The 19,605-nt window shown below is 51.6% G+C and overlaps 1 protein-coding gene across 7 annotated transcripts in view; it reads left to right on the top strand.

Annotated features, from left to right (window-relative positions):
* The window catches only part of RREB1 (ras responsive element binding protein 1), a 129,070-nt gene that overhangs the window by 91,553 nt on the left and 17,912 nt on the right, over nt 1–19,605 (top strand). For all 7 annotated transcript variants that reach the window (XM_057554841.1, XM_057554835.1, XM_057554838.1 and 4 more), the window contains 3 exons: nt 4,498–4,642; nt 5,202–5,338; nt 18,715–18,904. In XM_057554841.1, coding sequence (XP_057410824.1) covers nt 4,498–4,642; nt 5,202–5,338; nt 18,715–18,904 — 472 coding nt within the window. The remainder of the gene's footprint in view (nt 1–4,497; nt 4,643–5,201; nt 5,339–18,714; nt 18,905–19,605) is intronic.

Here is a 19,605-nt window from a genome sequence, read left to right as displayed (position 1 = left end):
TGACGGCGGGCACCAGCCCTGGAAGGCCGGGGCGGAGCAGCCTGGGTAGAGGGCGCGCAGCAAGTGCCCCAGCCCTAGGGTCAGACTGGTTGGATGCCTTTGAGGGACCTGGAGAGAGCACTACGTCTGAAAGCACCTTGGATCGGGGTAGGGTGCCGACAAAGGAGGCCCAAGAAGTAGGCAGATCTAAGAGGGGACCATCAGAGGCATTTACGTGGAGGAGTGTCTGATTTGATCCATGTTTTAGAAGTTCACTCTGGCTGCCTTGTAGAGAACGAACAACAGGAGGGCAAGAGGGAAAGCAGGGTGGCCAGTGTAAAATGTTACGACCAGCCAGTCAAGAATCCTGTGGTGGTTGTTTTTGCGGTATAGCCATCTGTGGGTATAATGGTACATCAATCCCTGTGTGTAGATCTTTGTACTTTTGTCCAATTATTAGTTTTCGAGACAGATCTCTAGAAGTGGAATCACTGGAGTAAAGGGCAAATGTATTTAAAATGCAGATCCCTGTCACGCAGCTACTTTGCAGAAAGGTGGTTACCAGTGTTCAGTACCATCCACAGTGTTGAGAGCCAGCTCTGTGTACCACAGCACTGCTGCACGTTTCTCGTCCTTGCCCGCCTGGAAAGTGAACAGCTGTGCAGTGTTCAGGTGCAGGATGGAGGGCGCAGGGCTTGACAGCAGTGTGAACAAAGGAATCAAGGGGGTCTGAGCACGAGCTGAGGATGTCACGTTGCTGTTAAACACACAGGATGGGGGACTTGCCTGGGGTCCAGTGGTTAAGACTCTGAGCTTCCACTGCAGGGGGTTCGATCCCTGGTCAGGGAACTGAGGTCCCGCGTGCTGTGCAGTGCGTCCAAAAAGTAAAACAAAACAAGACCCACACACCTGGGAACCCCAGCTCCGTTTACACAACCTCAGGACGTGGTCGTCCCAGCCCTCTGTGTGCCCTGCACTCAGACCACATCCAAATTGGTGTTCACTTCTGATCCAACGTTTCATGAAGGATATTCGCAAACTGGAGAGTATTCCAAGATGAGTAGCGACCAGCAGACTGGAGCGCAGAGCTGGAGGGCGCTGGCTGAAGGAGCCAGAGTTGTTCAGTTTTGGGAAGAGAAACTTCGGAGAGACGCAGACCTCACCTTGAACTATCTGAAGGGCTGCCCTGTAGAAGAGAAGGTGGACTGACTCTGTGTCGCCCCTGAGGACAGACAGACGTTTAAAGGAAGGATGGAAGTTTTGACTCGACATGGGGAAGATGGTTTTAACAGCTGGCCTTGTTGAAAATGGAGATGTCCTCGTTGCTGGAAGCATTCAATCCGAACTGAATGACGTTGTCTCCAGTGCACGCTGCTGAGGGACGTTCTGTGCTGCGTGGGTGGTGGGATAGCATCTCACCTCCCTTCCAGTCCTGAGGCTCTTTGTAATCTGTTGATTCTTAGGGTACATGGAAATTAGGTGAATTAGCCCTTGAAATAAAACCTGAAAGAAAAACAGACCCAGGTCTTCTAAAGAAGAGAAATTGGATTGTCTCCTCCCTGCCCACCCTCCTGTCTGTTTCTGGCCACACTCTGCAGGGAAGAGGCCGTTAGTGGCTCATCGTGGTGACTCGCCACACTTCCTGTGAGCATCGGGGAGGAAACTGACGCTCCTGTGCCCACTCCTGCTACTGGAGGGAAGACTAGAAGGGGTCAGGGCAGGGAGTGTCTGTAACTGCAGATCACATCCAAATTCAGAAATGCCCGGGGATCCCAGCGCCTGGCAGCTCAATTGTTGACTGAATCAAGTTCTTAAACGAGCCTCCAGAAGTTGGCCATCCCACAGGTGGAAGGACAGACTGGGAACCCCCTGTGTCTTGGCCAACAAGCACGATTTAACCCTAGAATGGAGCATTGCTCGAGCTTTGAACTGAGGCTCCAGCCGGGCGCAGTGGGGGAGCCGGAGCGCCTGGTATGTTCCGAAGCCTCATGCTTGCCACCAAGCCCCAGAGACGGCCTCGACCTGGTCTCGTCCCCCTGCTGTTAGCGGTGACACGGGACTGGAGGTGGGAGCGTCCAGGCCTGACCTGTGGGCCCTTCATTCTCCTGTTGAACGTAGATTAGAGTTTGGTACCAACTGCAAGACTGTGGGCCGCAGTCACTCAGAGAAGAAGTGTCCAGGGTTCAGGGAATAGCCTTGAGTGTCCAGCCCGTGATCCGTGATCTAGAACAGAGATGCAAAGGCTCGGCCTTTAAAGGCAGTTTGGGGGAAAAGCACAGACCTTGGAGTTGGCACACCTGGGTCCATCCCAGCTGTGAGGCCCCGGCATGTCAGCCTCTCCACACCTCAACGGCCTCATCTGCAAAATGGAAATCATAATCTGGGTGAAGTTCCCAGCAGATCCTCACTGCGTGCTCGCTCAGTCCCCCCTCTTCTCTGCTCTGTGAAAACAGCTTCTGTCATAAATCCCAGGAGCTAGATAATAAAGCATCAGTCTTGTGACTGTTAGTGTCATATTGACAGGAAAGGTGTGCTGATAGCTTGAAATGCGCTAGTGGGCTGCTTACAGTTGTCAGGCTCTGATTTCCAGTATCCTCGTGGGTTATCGTAGCCTCATGTTTATCTGCACAAGTAGCCTATTGGCTGTAGAAAAGGATATTCGTTTTTAAAATTCATTTTGAGTGATTTCTTGAAAGGATGGGTTTGGTACTACTTTACATCCCATAGTATTATCATACTTCCTCAATTCTTAGATGCCTAAAAACTTTTTTTACATTTCTAAAATTGGAATGGGCCGTACAATAAATGTCGAAAGAAACTTGCCAGCCTTTCTTTTTTTCTCCAAACACTGATATTAAGTGATGGTCTCCTGAACTCCCAATCGCGTTGAAATAGAGGGGGTACATAGAACAAGGCTGTTTGTCTCCATTAACTTTCTCAAGGCTTTAGGTGACCAAGAACTAATAATAAAGCATCCTCCCCCAATAATCTAAGCAAGGAATTATGTGGCTGTGGGCGTGATGGTTGTCTGTGATTCTTTTCCATTTTCTCCCACTAGATCTTTCTGACTCACCACACTGATTCCCCCTAAGAGAACAGAGGGCTGGCCTGAGCCTCCTTCCCTGAATGCCATTCCTCAGAGGTTAGGCCACATCTCGCCTACTGGTGGATGCTGGGCTGGTGCTCCTCGGGCAGAGGCTGGTGTGGTCAGGGGCTGGCGTGGGGACCCCTCCACCTTCTAGAGTACATCTGTAGGGCCAGAACCAGGGAGATCCTAGCTCTTACCTCCACACACGCATAGAAGGAGGACTCACGGGTGTCTGGGGGCAGAGGTTGTGTGTGGGAAAGGTGTTGCCTAGCCGTCTCGGTGAATCATTGGCCTGAGAGCCTGAATTGTTGCTGCTGGTGGTTCATGAGCTTCTCAGCCCTTTTATCCCCAGCCTGTCTCCTGTACAGAAGGTGCAGCAAAATGTGAGCTTGAGCTGAGCAGAAGTTCTTTGTAGAAGTCTGACAGGATCGTTTATGAAAACTTGCTGTCTTTTCCCATTCCTGAGAACGTCTCCAGTAAGATAATCCCATCAGAGGGTTATTTATAAAAAGCTGTGGTTACAGTCCCACATCTGGCACAGTTTGACCCCGGTCAGGGATGATGATGCCGATGATGATTGTCATTAGGAAAAGTAAACCTTTAATGTCACAAAGCAAGGAAACTGAGACTTTCTTTTTGTAGTGCCATTCTTCCTTTCCCTATAGCTCTTGGGACCTGGTTCCTAGAATGTTTGTTTTAGAACTTGATAATGTAAGGTCACTTAAGTCAGGTCACCCATAAAACTCTCTTTTTGGAACAGACATATGCATACGAATATAATACTTTCTTGTATGTGTATTCCTAGTCCTATAGATGTCAGGGTTGCAACACGTAACTTATCCCATTGTCCCAGCTACTCTCATGATCTGCAAATCCATGTAAGACCTTGGAGAGCATGGGCAGGCTTTCAGGTCTCAGGCACTTCAGACATGTGCTCGGCCAGCACTTCTCAAATTTGACCCCCAACATGCTTCCAGAGGCAGAAGAGAGAGAACACATTCTGCTGGTAGACAGGGGGTGGGTTGTGGGACCACAGAGTGGTTTCTTGGTTTGTGAACTAGTGGTACCTGGGACTTCTTTTGTCTATAGAATTATGTGCCCTAAAATAGTACAGCTTGCCTGAATAAGTAGAACAGATCATCAAATAGTTTGTTTTTATCTCATTAGTGCCAGTGAAGTTCATGAATATCTTCCAACAGACAGCAAGGCACTGAGCCACGTTTTTGGATAGCACTTCGTTGTGAGAGCTTCACGAGGGGTTCAAGGAGATTATAAGGTTTTTAAAAAGAAGTCACTGTATAAATTATACCCCGTATCTCTTAACTAAGGAAAATTTAACTACCAGTGCCCAAATAGAAAATATAAAACATTTTAAATAAACCAACTCAGTTTTTGCTAAATCACATCGTCTGTGTGTGTGTTCTTTCCAGACATATGAAGATTCACGAGAAGGACCCCAGCAGCGCTACAGCTGCAGCCCCTCCGTCCCCACTGAAGCGCAGGCGGCTGTCCTCCAAAAGGAAACTGAGTCACGACACAGAGTCAGAGAAGGAAGACCCAGCGCCTGCTAAAAAGGTCCTCTCTGCCCCCAGCACAGATGTACCTGCCCCAGGGACTCTTGGCAGAAATCCCTCCAGCCTTTATTTTCGCAGTCTGGGGCTTGGCGGACACCCGTCCCAAGCTTCTAACCTCTGTTTCCCTGCACTGTTTCATAAGGTCTCTGGAGAAAAGAGTGCCTGGTTGCTCTTCCTTTGTGGAAGGAAGAGCCCCCCGCTGAGCCCACTGATGATTTGAGGGGCTTGTTTCATTGTTCCCAGGCTTTTGTTTCTCCAGCTAGAATGGAAGGTTCCTGAGTATTAGGGACTCTTTTGTCCTCACTCGTGTATTCCCGGTGCCTGGCAGGTCCTAGGTGCTCCGTGAATTATCTGCTGAATGGATGAGTGGGTTGAGGGTGGGTGGGTGGGTGCTGCTGTTGGGTGAGGTTTTGTTACATGAAGCGTTGGTCAGTAACATCCTTAATGCCTAGGAGGGAGGCGTCCTTTTCCTTTCAGATTCTGGATTTAGTGTCGGCGTCTCTGAAACAAACCACGTGGGAGCCCTCCCTTGTGACCTAATGTTTTTACTTTCCCCTAAGATGGTAGAGGACAGGCAGTCGGGTGACATGGAGAAGAAAGCTGATGAAGTGTTTCACTGCCCACTGTGTTTCAAGGAGTTCGTGTGCAAGTACGGGCTGGAGACCCACATGGAGACTCACTCAGATAACCCGCTAAGGTAGGAGAGAGGCTGGGGCGGGCCTGTGCTCTGGGGGCTCCTCCTTGTGACGTGTGATGCCACCTACGTCCTGTTACTCCAGCCTGGGCTGTGAGGCCATTAGTGAGGCCGATCAGAGTGCTTGCGGGGGTGGAAGTGGGGCTGAGAGGGGTCAGGGCAGGTGGCTGCAGCCCCGGGAGGATTCACCGGGGTCACGGCGCCTCCTGCGCTCCTGGCGGGGCCCCCGGGCGATCCCCATGAGCCCCCGCCCACGGGTAGCCTCCTAGCACTGGGCTTTGGGCAGCAGGCACGTTTTCTTCACACAAGGTGTTGCAGCCCAAATGGTCGTTAGCTGCGCCCGTGTGTGTGATAAGGACGGGGAGGGCAGATCAGGTGCTCGTGGGTGTCTGGAATGGGCTGGTAGCACAGAAACCTAGGAGAGCATTTGGGGGCAAGACAGAGTTCTGTCGTGCAGGACACGGGACCTGAATGAAGCCCGTCGCGGTAGCAGCAAAGGTGATGGTTCCGCTGGTCCAGGCTCCACATAGTTTTTCTGATTTTCAGTGGTCCCAGGCGGACCTCCGGTGGAATTTGGGGCTGGGGTCGGGGGAGCTCGGCTTGCCTCCCCGACCTTCTTGCCTACGTTTTTATCGGGCAGAAAGCCCTTTGCTCCTGCTGAGCAGGTACCCTCTTCCTCTCTGAAACTGCTACTGTATCATCTCCAAGGCGCTGTAGGGGAGCCTCTGGTATCGTGAGACTTGACAGTGGCATGTCCTGAGAGGCGCAGCTGAAGGTCCCCAGGGCGGAGGCCAGTGCGTACGTGGTCGCAGCTTTGGGTTTCAGAAGACAGCTTGCGAGTGCAGAAATCTGGACATCTGTTTGTCTGACTCCCCAATACATGGACCACATTTCCTTCCTGGGGGCACATGTTTGGTTGTGACTTAGGAGTGAAAAGGTCTGAGGCAGCTAAACATGTTTGTGTTGGGGGGAAAAGCCTAATTGTCCAGTAACATAAAGTCGTGTCAGATAATCATTATCCTTAATCACATTAGCGTGACATTTTTCCATTAGAGAGAAAAAAGAGTTTATGGAGAGATTAAACTCTGAGCAATGGAAGTGCTAGAACACGTCTTCAGGTGACTGCCCCGTCTTGGGAGACTGCTGGATGTGACGGGCAGGCACGGACTGGTGGCCAGGCCCCTGGGTCCCTCTCCCGCCTCTGCCCGCATGGGGCCTGGGCCAGCTGCATCTGAGCCTTGAAGGGGAGCTGGACCAGATCGTCCTTGTGTTCCCTTTCAGGCCTGAAATTCCGTGACTCTGAAACCTGCCTCTTAACACTTGTTCTTCTGTCTACCAGGAAAGAGCACTTGGCTCTTCCTTCTGTAGGCCCTGTCATTCTGAGAGATTCAGGAACTTGACTTCATGGTTTCCTTAACGTCCACAGCATCCCAGGACGCGGGCTGGTGGCGGGTGGTGACTATTGGAATAGTTCTCTAGATGCAGGACCTGAGCAAGCGGAGGTGAAGTTACCAGACAGACCTCACGTGGTGAGTCGTGGGCAGAGGCAGGAATAGCAGCTGCGACCCCCGACCCTCCGCCCCCCGTCAGCGCTTCTGACCCGGCGCTGCAGGGTGCCTCAGTCCACACACTGCTCCTCTCTGGGTTCCTCCCGAGGTTTTCTTTCACTTTGTGTTGTGTTCTGTGATCAGATACCATCTTAGGAACTACCCATTTACCCTCTTCTAGAGGATTCTGTCCGACAGGGAAAATGACTCGAGAGAGAGATTTCTGGGCAGCTGGAGCCTGCACGGCACAGTGTATAGCGATGATAGAGGCAGATCGGGTGTCCCCTCCTTTAGTGCTGGCCGGCACCGGGGCGTGGGTGCGCCTGGAGTGGGGCCTTCTGGACCGGCACCTAATCTGGGGACAGGCTTCGCTGGCTGCTTGGAGCACATGGAGACGGGAAGCGCCGTGGACACTGGTTCGCTGTTTCACATGACTTGGTGCGTGATTCACTTGCCGTGACGCCAAGGCTGTGAAGTTAAGCCTCAGGTCCTCCCTGCCCACTGGGTGATAGCATCCTTTGTTTGGGGAGGGCGGACTGGAGGAGTTCTGAGCCTGGTGGGGGGCTCGGCCCCTCCCGGCAGTGGCGTGAGAGGAGGTTGCCTTGCATCCGTGGTGGGGGCAAGCATGCCATCCCCGGTCTGGCGGCTGTTGCTGTGTGGGCGGGTCTCGTGCCTGGGAACCAAAGGAGTTAATTACAGAACATAGTTAATTTCCCTTCTCTCCCCTCTGCTCTGCCCTCCACGTAATGGCCTGCCATCAGAGGATGCCATGGGGACGGGCATGAGCCGGCAGGGCCCAGCCAGGCAGCGAACCGTGACAGTAGCTGGTGGGAGAGGCTGCTCGTTAACCCAGAGCTAAAATAGGCACCAGCTCCATTTGCAAACCCCAGAGGCAGCAGAACCACAGTGGGATGCTACCAGATTAGACAGAAAGTTTATAACTCGAAACAGCTGTTGGCTTCTTTCTCTCCCTCTCCTGCCCTTACCGCCCACCCCCAAAGCTGGCAAGGTGCCCGTTGTTCCTTAATAAAAAGCATTGGAAATCCAAACTCATGTAAGCGCCGAGGCCGTTCTCCTGCAGTGCCTTGTGTTTCAAGTTAACGAAGTGTAAGCGTAGAGCAAAAGGAAGACACAAACCACTGTAGTGGTTCTGGCTCCGAGTGTCGGGTTTGTTTTTGCCCTGGCCCTTCTGTACAGCCCCCCAGACAGGAGAAGCAGAGGCTTGGTGGGAGCTGGCACTTGGGACTGGAGGTGACAGAGTGTTCAGTGAGCAGGTGGATGCAGAGAGGACATCCCTGTGTGAGGGTGTCTGGGTGTTGAATATCGTGCCCGGTTATAAGAATAGAACAGAGTAACAGGCCGTCCGCTGCCCTGAGTAAAGTTAGCTGGGAGGGAAGTCCAGGTCAGCACCCACCAGTGCGAACAGGAGGAGAGCCACAAGGGCCACCTTAAGTTTTCTAGTAGCCACGTTCTAAAACAGGAAGAAGAAATAGCCAAATTGGTCATGCTTTGCTGAAATTGATCATGCTTTGCTGGTATACTAATATATCCAAAATAATAATGTCAGTACAGAAATCGTCAGTGACGTGATTTACATTCTCATTCTCATACAGTCTTTGCCATCTGGTGTGTGGGGCATGATCGCGGCCCATTTCAATTGGAAGAGGCACATTCCAAGCCCCCGGCAGCCCATGGATGGGTGCGAGCCTAGGACAAGCCCACCTGTAGCTGGGAGGGCTTTGCCTCAGACCCCGCCCCCCTCCCCATTTTGTGTCTGAATGACTAGTCTCTGGCTAACGGGGGCTGGGCTGGGCTGGGCTGGGGGACCTCTGGGTAGTCACGGTGGCACTGTGGCTGCCGCTGGGGGCGAAATTTGGCAGCAGTTATTGTATAATCTTACGTGGCTTCTTGATTAGAGGAGATCGGGTGATAAATAATTTTTAAGTTAGTTCAGCTAAAATGTGTCCGGCAGATGAATGAGTGCTTGTTGTGTGCCAGGCCCTTGACCAGACTTAAGAAAACAGTGGTGACAGTGGAGACAGGGCCCCTCGAGGGCTGCCAGCAAAGAGTAAGAGCGAGTACAGCGGAGTGACGCGGGTCAGCTCAGGGCGGACAGGCCAGCAGCCGGTTGTCCAAGCACGGGGAGCCGGGGAGGTTGGCGGAGGGCTTCCCGCGGCATTTTACACTGGATGCTGGGGCGCTTGCCCGGGGCAGGCCCGCCTCAGTCCAGTCCAGTGACCGGTCCTGGTCGTCTGTGAGGAAAGCGTTATGGTGATGCCCTTAAATCTCCATGGGGAGTTGGAAGGTGGGGACCCGAGTGGGCTCTGCGGGCACACGGCGGCACGGAGGGGAGGGCAGGTGCCCACAGGCATGGAGGGCGGGCTGCCAGAGGCGGGGAGAGTCGCCAGGACCTTCTTCCTCTGGATTCTCAAGTGTTCCAAGGAACGTTCGACCGCCTGCCCTGCACCCCACCCCCCCTCTACACACTCCCGTCACCTGCAGGGAGACCCTAAGACTGACTGGCATGGCGCTGGTCCCACACTTGGTAAATGTCATCCTAAAAATAGGGAGAGGGTATAACAGAATACTCCTCAGCATCTCGTATAAGAGCCCCGGGGGTCTGAGGCTCAGCCAGGGGGAGGGCAGATTTAAAACGTTGCTGGGGGCTGAGGGAGGAGAAGATCCGCCCCCTGACTGGCCGGAAGCTGGAGGCCTCTGTCCGGGCGGCCCCTCCCCACCCTGCCCAGGGGCCTCTCCGCCGTGCGGAGTGGGGACTGCCGCCGGCTTCTGGGCTCACCCCAGCCGCCCGTTGAGCAGTCCCTGGACCTGCCCGGCTTCCCGCTGCGTTGCTTCGGTCGAACAGACCTAGCAGGGCGTCAGGACGCAGTGTGCAGCCCGGCGGATTCCTGGGCATGGGGAGGGCAGGCTGCCCCTGGCCAGGGCCCTCTCACAGGCCGTCACTGTTGCTCCCAGCAACTGGGAGAGATTAGTGCAGCTGTTGGCTGTCAGCTCTGCGGCTGGGAAGCGGGGGAGGGCAGGGAGGGTGGGCACCAGGGGAGAGGAGTGTCTGAACCGGGCGGGGCTCTGCCGAGAAGCTGTTCGCACTCGCCCCTCTTGCCTCCTGTAGACAGAGCAGAGAAAATGAAGCATGGAATCCCTTTAAAAAGGAATGTCAGTCCCTCGATTAAAACACTGTAATGAGCAAGAAATTGAGTATCTCAAGGAAGCAGCCAGGGTGACTGCCGCTTTCTCAGCAGGGTATTTCACGGGTTCTGACGACAGGGCCGGGCCTGCTGCCGCTCGGGGAGTGTCGGGAAGACCCCCAGTCGAGCCGCTGTCCTGGGCCCAGGCGTCAAGGACGTGACGTGGGTTGTAGAAGGAGCTGGGACACCTGCAGTAACCACCCTCTGAACACACAGCGCAGCAGCTGCAGCAGGTGGTGGTGAGGGAACCGGCTGCAGCCTGGCCGGGGCCTGGCATCTCCGTGACCTTGGGCTCCGTCTCCCCGTCTGGAAAATGGACTTAGGGCCTGTGTGAGGATGAAGGGAGCATCCACAGTCCCCAGACTGTGACAAACAGTCAGTGAACATTTGCTTCTGATACTATTATTTAGAACATGTGTTGTTTTTAATATTTTAACCCTTGCGACACTTACAGTTATGGGTTCATGTCGCTCTCTGGGAATCCCATTCCAGTAAAATAGAGAAGGAAGCAAATGCCGGGGCTTCTCCAGGTACCATTTCCTTGACAGAGAACATGAAAGCAGTTTGGCCTTTAGTCTTTATCGTTGTAAATAGCCACTTGTATCTGATTTTGCTTTTGTAAAGACTGGTTGACTGAACGGCTGTTTACATTTGGTGTGAGTCCTGCCTCCCAAGTGTTGTGATCCAGCTGTACAGAAACCCAGACGACTGGAAGCTGGGAAGGTCCTGATACCTTTGAATTATAGAACCGCACACCATTTCCCTTAGATTGTTGGGGAAACCTGAGATTCTAAAGAAATGTGTTTCCTGATGTTTGAAATTTGCCAAAGCAGTCTTTCAAAAATATGTTTAGCATAGTGAAAAAAATTTTTTTAACCCTTTCTTGTGGCAGTGGGGGTCATCTGTCTGTCCCTTAACTGGGAGACATGATAGAACAATGTGGAAGTAAGGGGTCACCAGATGATACAGTATTACTGTAGCAAACCCTGGGAGGAGTTAGTCCCAGAATTGCTTAGCCACAAGGATTAAAAAAAAATTTTTTTAAGCTTTTTGGTGGCCTTGTTTTCCATTTCTGTAGATGCTTTTGCTGGTGATTTTGCCTCCACATTTACCTTGGTTTGACTCAATCTTCTGTGTGTGTGTGCGAGCTCCCCTCCATTGTAGATCCTTCAGGAAGGTTAGTTGGGAAACCCACTCTGGTTAGTGGTTACACGGTCCTTGTTTCACGGCTGATGCCTTTAGTTGTGAGAGTTCGTCCTGCTAAGTCACTGTCAGCCCTACTGTGAGCTGCTCTGTTGACAGCTTCTTCCTGTACCCCTACTTCCCGCACAGCGCCCACGCCGTTATAGCACGTGTATCATAGCACATTCCTACCCCAGCCCAGAATTCTGCAGTTTTCTTCTAAAAAATAAATAAGACGGAAGGGCATGCGTTGTAAAGCACGGCTTCCGTGGTGCCCTGCCCCACTGGGTGTGCCGTGGTACGTGTCAGTCCTCGATTCAGTGACTTTAAGATCCTGACGTTTGTTTTTTTGAGACTAGTCCTGGATCTGGGCATGAACAAGAACATCATTCATTTGCATTGAAGCCCTCTGAGAACTGAAAGGACAAAGCCCCAGCTAACAAAGGAGAGTACTTCCTGGACCTCCCGGAGCTGCCTGGCCCATCCCTGGCCTGAGCTGTGGCTGGCAGGGTAGCTTCAAGATCAGTGCAGTTTGCCGCTCTCGTGGAAGTCAGCCTTCTCTGACCACGTTCACAGTGTGCTCTTCCCGGCGAGGCCCAACGTCGGGGCCAGAGCCCGTGTGCTGAGAGACTGTGTGAGTTTGTTTGATTTCTGAAGGAGAAGGGACAGGACAGGCTACAGATCCAGCGCGTGGTGGAGGTGCTCTGGGATCACAGTGCCTCCCTCCAGCCCCAGCGCTGGCAGCCCCCAGTCCTGCCATCTGTTCCTTTGTTTCCCGGGGGCCACAGTGGAAACTTGGCTCGCTCCCCTGCCTGCTGCTGGGGGGGGCATTTCCCTCCCCTGGGACCCCCAGCCCAGCCCCTCCTGTCTCTGCTTCACACCTCCCCAAACCCCCTCAGTGACACCGCAGGTGCTGCCACAGCAGGCAGAGCAGATAAGCTGCAGACAGCTGCTTTTCCCCTCCGCTTCCAGAAGTTCCAGCCCTGCACAGCCCCAAACCTCAGCTCTTCCCTTACCACCCGCCCCGAGTAAACTGAAGTGCTGGAGCCCCTGCCCCGGGAGCAGAGCCGCCCTGAGGGAGGTGGAACCCTGCAGCTGGGGGAGCAGGACGCTCTCCCAGCACTCTGAACTGAACGTGCTTCCTTTCTCAGAGAAGCACTTGCTAACGCGTGCTGGGATTCAAGTGCTTTCTGGGTGAAGTGGGCTCTGGTGAACTGCCTTGGGTACAGAAACACTGTTTCTGTGAGCAGACGATTTGGGGCTCACATATAGGTGATCATCCTTCCGTAAGCCAAGGGCAGGCAGGATGTCCATATTGACATTTGTCCCTGTGTTTCGTAAGTAAGCTCACCTTTACTTAAATTGTCCTTTAGAGTTTTTTCAAATGATGAATTTTTGTTTTCTTTACGGTAATCTATTTGAGCATGTGATTTAAAAAGAAAGTTTTGTTCTTAGAAGAGTGGGGGGAATGTTATTAGCTTCTTTAAACCCTCCAGCTAGATACACTTTCCCCCATTAAATGCATTTATCCTACTGACAGCGAAAGTTAGTCTCCATTTGGAAAAGTTACCCTCAGTTTGCAACTTAAGGCCATCTCCGTTGCCAGAAAATCCGAAAGCAGCCTCTCGGATCTGTAAAATTTCCCCCTGGCATGTTGTCAGATCACTTGCAAAATGAAATCATCCTCCAGTCACTTTGCTGTGACTCTAAGTACAGTTCCACTCCATCTAAGTATTTTACAGTGTGCTGTTCACGAGTTCCTGGCAGGGTTGAAAGATCCCCCAAACCGGGGTCGAGGGGAAGAGTGGTGGGGACCACCCGATCAATGGCTGTGGCCTAATGAAGGTGACAGACGGAAGCGAGGTTAGCAGATAGCCCCAGATCAGTGCCTGCAGCCAGCTCATCACCTGCAGATTCGCAGTGACCTCCACTGGGCCTCAGGAGGAACCGAGTGTCTCTGCCTGACGAAGGCAATCTAAACGTCTCGGGGTGACGGTTTTCCATAATGGTTTCATTTAAAGTCTGTCCGCAGATAGAGGTCCAAGTGTGAGATGGGGGGGCAGTGTTTTTTCCCACGAGGGTTCTTTCCTTCTTTTTAACTAGCCTCTTGATGTGCTTCTGATTTCAAGGCAGATTTTTATTTTCTCTGCCACTTTTCAAGAAGTTTGTTTGTAAGATGATAGTCTGCATCCTTTCAGAAGTGAAATAGGAGCACCTTGATTGAAATCCTGTGGAAACAGAGGTGTGATGTGGTTGGAAACAGAGGTGTGATGTGGTGGATGGAGGGCTTGTTTCACGGCGTTAGGAGGCTCTTGAGTGCATTTGCGTGCAGGCTATGGCTCCAGAAGGGAACGGGGGTGATGAGGAAGCAGGGGGTGCGGGGCAGAGGCAGGACTAGAAAGAACACACGTTTCCCCCGGTGAGTCTCCAGATTAAACAGCAGCAGTGGAGAAGTTCTGCTGTTCTGGGAAGTTCTCGAGAGCGAAAGGAGAGAATACATCCTTTGGAAATTAAAATTCCATTTTTTCTGCGTTTTTGTGTTTGCTGTAATTGCCAGGAAATGGGTTATTCCTGATTCTTTTTTGTACCTAGCGCTATAAAATAATGGTTAAATTTGGTCTAGCACCTTGCAGTTCTCCGAGCATTTGGTTACCTGTTACTCACAGTAACTCTAAAGATCCCCACATACAGATGAGAAAGAAAACGGAGACTCGTAGCAGGAAGGGAATGAGCTCTCCCAGGCTTGTAGCTTAAGTGGATCATAAATTCGAGATCCTCTTGCTTAATTCTCACTAATTTATTTTCCACACTTGTCTGATGTAAGAGGCGACTGGTGTGCTTGCACATATACAGATTCCTGGGTTCCTCCTCCAGTTACTCTGATGCCGGTCCATCGGCAGTGGCCCCAGGAATCTGGTTTTTAACAAGGTCACGAGGGGATTCTTATCTCAGGCACGTGTGGGAAATTTTACACAGCAGGCAGCTGAAATACAGATGAAACAAGTTGTCCAAGGTCACACACTCTGACTCCCCATTCCCAGCTGGGACTCCCTGGTCCCTGCGCCCATCCCCCCACTGCTCCACACCTGCCTTCCTCGGAGGACACAGCCTGTGGTTGGTGCCAGGTAATTCTGCCACGTGTGTATGGAGCGCAAACTCGGTACCAGGTACCAGAAATGGGAAGGGTTTGAAGGTGAATAAGAGAATGAAGGAGGAGATGGATATGTCTAGATAAATGGTGCAAACTCAGCGTTACTGAAAATTCACGGCTACGGTAGAAGGGCAGTAATCCTTATCGCCACCTTCCGAGACACTCTCCATTCCCTTGTACAACCCACGGGTGATGCCCTCACGTGGAATACTCATGGCCAGTAGACTCTGCACTGATGCCATAGTCTCAAAAGAGGGGGGTGTTCAGAAAGATCTCTGGGGCACAAAGGCAAAATAATAGGACTTTTCTTCACTCATCCTTTAAAACTTTCTATTTTTATATTTTATAGTGTACCTGGTACATTATATATGTATGCATGTAAATGCATAAAGATACATAACACACACACATTTCTCCAACAGCAAGCAGATACGGGATAAATGCTCAAAAACGTTTTAACTCTAAAGTTAGAAGCTCAAGGTTAAAAGCTCAAGAAGCGTGCAGCCCCCTGCCCAGGCCCACCTGCTCACCTTCTGCAGTTGACATGCAGGCTGCCGAGGGTCAGTATTATTTCTCCCCAACCTGTTTATGTCAGTAATACTTGTAATTATTTGCTGTAATTTAATTAAATTTTCTGTAAGCCAGCGAAATATTGTTGTTTTTTTTTTTAAAGAATAGTCTGAAAACTAAGTTGGGCATACTTGCACATAATCCAGATTGGACAGGTTTTTGTTGTTGCTGTTGTTTGTTTGTTTTGCTGTCACATTTAGGGTGGGCAAGACAGCTGTGAACAGTTGAGAGAAACAATCATAAGAACCTAGGATGCTGCTTTAGTTTGGTTTGCAGAAATCTAAGTTCTTGCTCTACCTGAAAGCATCTAAAACCAGAAATCAAAGATGCTGTGTTATGAGTGTGCCTCACACAGTGATGACGACATGGATCTTCACTCAGTGGAACTAGACTCAAACCTAAGTCCTTGGCCCCCATAAAAGATGGGCGAGATGAATGTGCAGTGGAGTCTTGTTACACAGTAGGTACGTTCCGTGAAGTCCCCACAGACAGAGAGTTAGTGGGCGCTGAACCATTGTTCCTGGAGGAAACACAGGGTTAGTTTCCTGCGAGCCTCTGGTCACATTTTCATCAGCTAATTGATACGTAACCTTGTTGTATTAAGTGTGTTTCTGTTTAAAGACACTCTGTGTAGTATATACTGTTGACTCATCAACATTGAACTCACAGCCGACAGCACTCTAGCTCACGCCTGAACGGAGCTCATCTAACACGTGTATTTTCTCCACAAAGCACGTCACAGCCTTCTTGCTCTTGGCGACACTGGGTGGCACTTCAGCATTACGCTTGGGGACCATTTTATTTTATTTTTAAAATTTATTTATTTTATTTATTTATTTTTGGCTGCATTGGGTCTTCGTTGCTGTGCGGGCTTTTCTCTAGTGGCGGGGAGCAGGGGCTACGCTTCGTTGCGCTGCACACAGGCTTCTCACTGCAGTGGCTTCTCTTGTTGTGGAGCACGGGCTCTAGGCACGCAGGCTTCAGTAGTTGTGGCACACGGGCTCAGTAGTTGTGGCTCCTGGGCTCTAGAGCGCAGGCTCAGTAGTTGTGGCGCACGGGCTTAGTTGCTCCGCCGCGTGTGGGATCTTCCCGACCCAGGGCTTGAACCCGTGTCGCCTGCATTGGCAAGCAGATTCTTAACCACTGCGCCACCAGGGAAGCCCTTGGGGACCATTTTAAATAGCAGACTCATCAAGAAGAAGCACTAAAATGCTAGAAATGTGGCAGCACTAAAGAGACAGCGAAAAGGACACTTGTTTACAGTAGGAGCTGAAACGAGAGGGCAGAGCGTCTCCTTGTCCAACCCCAGCAGGGAACGTGTGCATCAGGCAACTCAGATTCTTCCCACTCTGTTCTCTGTTGCGTTACCTGTCCAAGCACACACTGCGAGTATTGATTTGGGTTTACAAATAAATTTTGGCAAGTAGGCAAATTCACAAACACAGAATCCGCAAATAATGAGGATCAACTGAATATGTTTTAGGTTGAGTAAAATATTAAATGTGCATGATTTTTTTTTTTTAATGAGGGCCCCCCACCCCACCCCACCCCTTTACCCAACTTTGATGAACGACCCTTTCTCTGCCAGACGGAGGGAGCCCTGCTGTCTTCTGAGGGCAAGCGAGAACCAGGCCTCCGCTTCTGTTGTGACGGGATGGTCACACACCGGCAGGGTTGCTAGGATGCACTGAGCTCACGTATTTGTTGCAATGTCCCAGCGCTGGTAAAAGTTAATTATAAACACCTTGCAAATACTCTACACGAAATGTATGTCGTCGGTGCTAATTGTTAACTCGGGAAGAGTGAGTCGTCGTGGATGTCAGGTGGAAAATGCCTGAGAGCCCACTGGGTGGCAGCTCCCTGCTGCCATTGCGCTTGTCCTTTCTTTCTTAACCTCCTCTTAGTCTCACCTTTCAGGGAAGGCACAGACCAGCTTCCAGACAGTTCCCCGAACTTCACCTGCTTGTGGCCCAGACAGGACAGAGGGGAGGAGGAAGAGGTGCAGGGAGAGAAAATCTGAACAGTGCAAGGGATTGCGGGAAGCAGGGCCGGGGAGAGACGGAAGCTGCGCTGTGCCGGCCCACGGCGTGAGAACTTTCCATACCTATAGGCGTCCGGGTTCTCTGCGGCCATCCCTGCCCAGAGCCTTTATCACAGTCGGTGAGCTTAACCAGAAGTCCCTCAAAAGGGGTTTGTGTTTTGAGTGGCTCGTGGGAACCCAGCATGCTAAATTTAATTGAACGATGACAGGAATCTCGGTGGCGAGATGCGGGCGCGTCAGCAGGGGGAGGGGGGTGTCGAGGAGGTGGGGACGCAGGAGCGCGCCGCTATGCCAGCCACGGCCGGGCACAGGGAGCGGAGCTGCACATACTTGGCACTGGTCTTTCGGCGCTACACGTGAAGCCCAGCTGCTTCATGGGTGATGCCGTCATCTCTTTGATTTCCAGAGAAGAATTTCAAAGCAAAAAAAGTTTCCATTAAGGTGTGTGCAGTGTAAGCTCAGTCAGGACGCTGTACCCCTCTGTGCCCCAGATTCCTTCTCTGTGAGACAGGGATAAGACCTGCCGTAGAGCTTTTGTGAGGGGCAGATGTGTTTGTATGCGTTAAGTAGTTGGAAAGAGGCGCTGTCCAGTGGGATTTCCTGTGATCCTGGGAGTGAGCCAGGCCTGCACTGCCTGACGCGGCGGAGCCCGTGGGACGGGGCTCCTGTGACTGAGGACGTGTTAATTCATTTAAATAGGGCTGTCATGGCCGCTCTATTCAGTGCAGGTCTAGAGGATGCGGGTGATGTCCTAATGATTGTTGGTTTTTAAGATGGCTCTCAGTGAAGACCTAGAAGGCGGCACTGGTGTGAAACATGGAGAAAACAGAGCCACCGTTAGAAAGTGGTGTTGGTCACACGTCCATGTGGCCCAGGACGGGTCAGGTGTATGCAGTCATCTCTGAAGTGAAGCGTGATAGTCTTTCATCTTTCCGTGGACCGCATCTGTAAGAGTCTTTCTAGGATAGCGAGATGGCTTCATGGTAGGTGAGGGTGGGAGTATGAACGGGGCTCACATTTTGTCTTTGCTTCTTCCTGGCTGTGTGACCTCCACCACGTTGCTGAACATTTTCGCGCCTCGGTGTTTTCCTCTGGAAGATGAAGATGAGACTGCCCGCCCACCTGCCGGGTCGTGCGCTACCCCTGAGGGGCGCCCTCGCACTTAGCGTGGGCTCAGCGTTCGGGAGCCGTGGTTATTTCTTAGATAGATGGTAATCATAGCAGAATTGAATACGTAATCGCTGTCACGTGCTACCAGTTCAGTGGGAGGATCTGATTATCATTTTATCCCAGTCACGTATCAGGGATGCTGACGTGACTGCTGCAGCTGCTGTGGAGATTTGTGCTTTTTGGCTTCTAAACGTTTTCGATAATCAGAATCCATGGAGCTGGGGGAGGGAAGTGTTCCCTCCACATCGTGTAACGCAGGTAAGAGCAAGTGGCCTCAGGTTCCCACCTCTCTGCTCTGTTCACACTTGTGCCGTCTGCAAAGACTGGGTATCCAGAGGCTGGTAGGACACACATCCTTTTTGAAAGGGAGAGGCTTTTGCTGCTCACCGTGAGGTGGCTGGCTTCTTGATGTCACGTCCTTTTTGTTTTGCTCCCTTGAAATGAAGCAACGGAAAACACAATACGGCGAACGGGCAGGTGGCCGCCTCCTTACGTCCCGTGTCTTCTTCCCGCAGATGTGACATTTGCTGCGTCACCTTCCGCACACACCGAGGCCTGCTGCGCCACAACGCGCTGGTCCACAAGCAGCTTCCCAGGGACGCAGCGGGAAGGCCCTTCATCCAGAACAACCCCTCCATCCCTGCCGGCTTCCACGACCTAGGCTTCACCGACTTCTCCTGTAGGAAGTTTCCTCGCATTTCTCAGGTATTCCGATCGGCCCATGACTGGCAGCCGCCTCCATGGTCCACACAGCTGGACTGGATTTCCTCACCTGAGGCTTCCTTTCCTTAAAATGCTGTCATTTGGGTTTTTTCTGTTTAGTAGTACCTTCCTCTTGAAATTCAGCTTGGCCCTTCCCGTTTCATTGAGTTGTTGAGTTGACGAGGGCTGGCGGCCTTCTATTTTGCGTGCTGAATTTCATGCTAACTGGCATATGAGTGTAGCTCATCGGCACTTTGCCCATTTGGGGGGCATTTGGGTTTAAAGTTGTGAATTGTTCACTACCCCGCACAGCCCTAGGTGAATTGAATTTGTATTTTTTAAATATTTCTTTAATATCGATATCACAGCTAAATATTTCTAGTGTTGTAGCTTCTATTCAAATATTTTGGGTCAGTGTTGGCGTGAGCTGTATTTGTGTTCTGCTTATAAAACACCTGCTAAAACTACTTTGGAACCCATTTTTTTCCAATTAAAAAAAAATTGAGGTAGAAGGTATCAACAGTGAAATCCTTCCATCACAGAAGCCCCAGACTCAGTGACTTATTCCACGTGTACATGACCACGTGCATACGTCCACGTGTGCACACGCATATGCCTATGTCCACGTGTGTACGTACCCACGTGTGTACGCTCATGTAACCCCCTCCCCCACGGTGCCCCTTCCCAGGCAGCCTCCTCCCCCG

The sequence above is a fragment of the Balaenoptera acutorostrata genome, chromosome 10 (genome assembly GCF_949987535.1).
Source record: "Balaenoptera acutorostrata chromosome 10, mBalAcu1.1, whole genome shotgun sequence".
Taxonomy (NCBI): domain Eukaryota; kingdom Metazoa; phylum Chordata; class Mammalia; order Artiodactyla; family Balaenopteridae; genus Balaenoptera; species Balaenoptera acutorostrata.
Note: the sequence above shows the minus strand (reverse complement) of the source record. Positions and strands in the feature narration are given on the sequence as shown.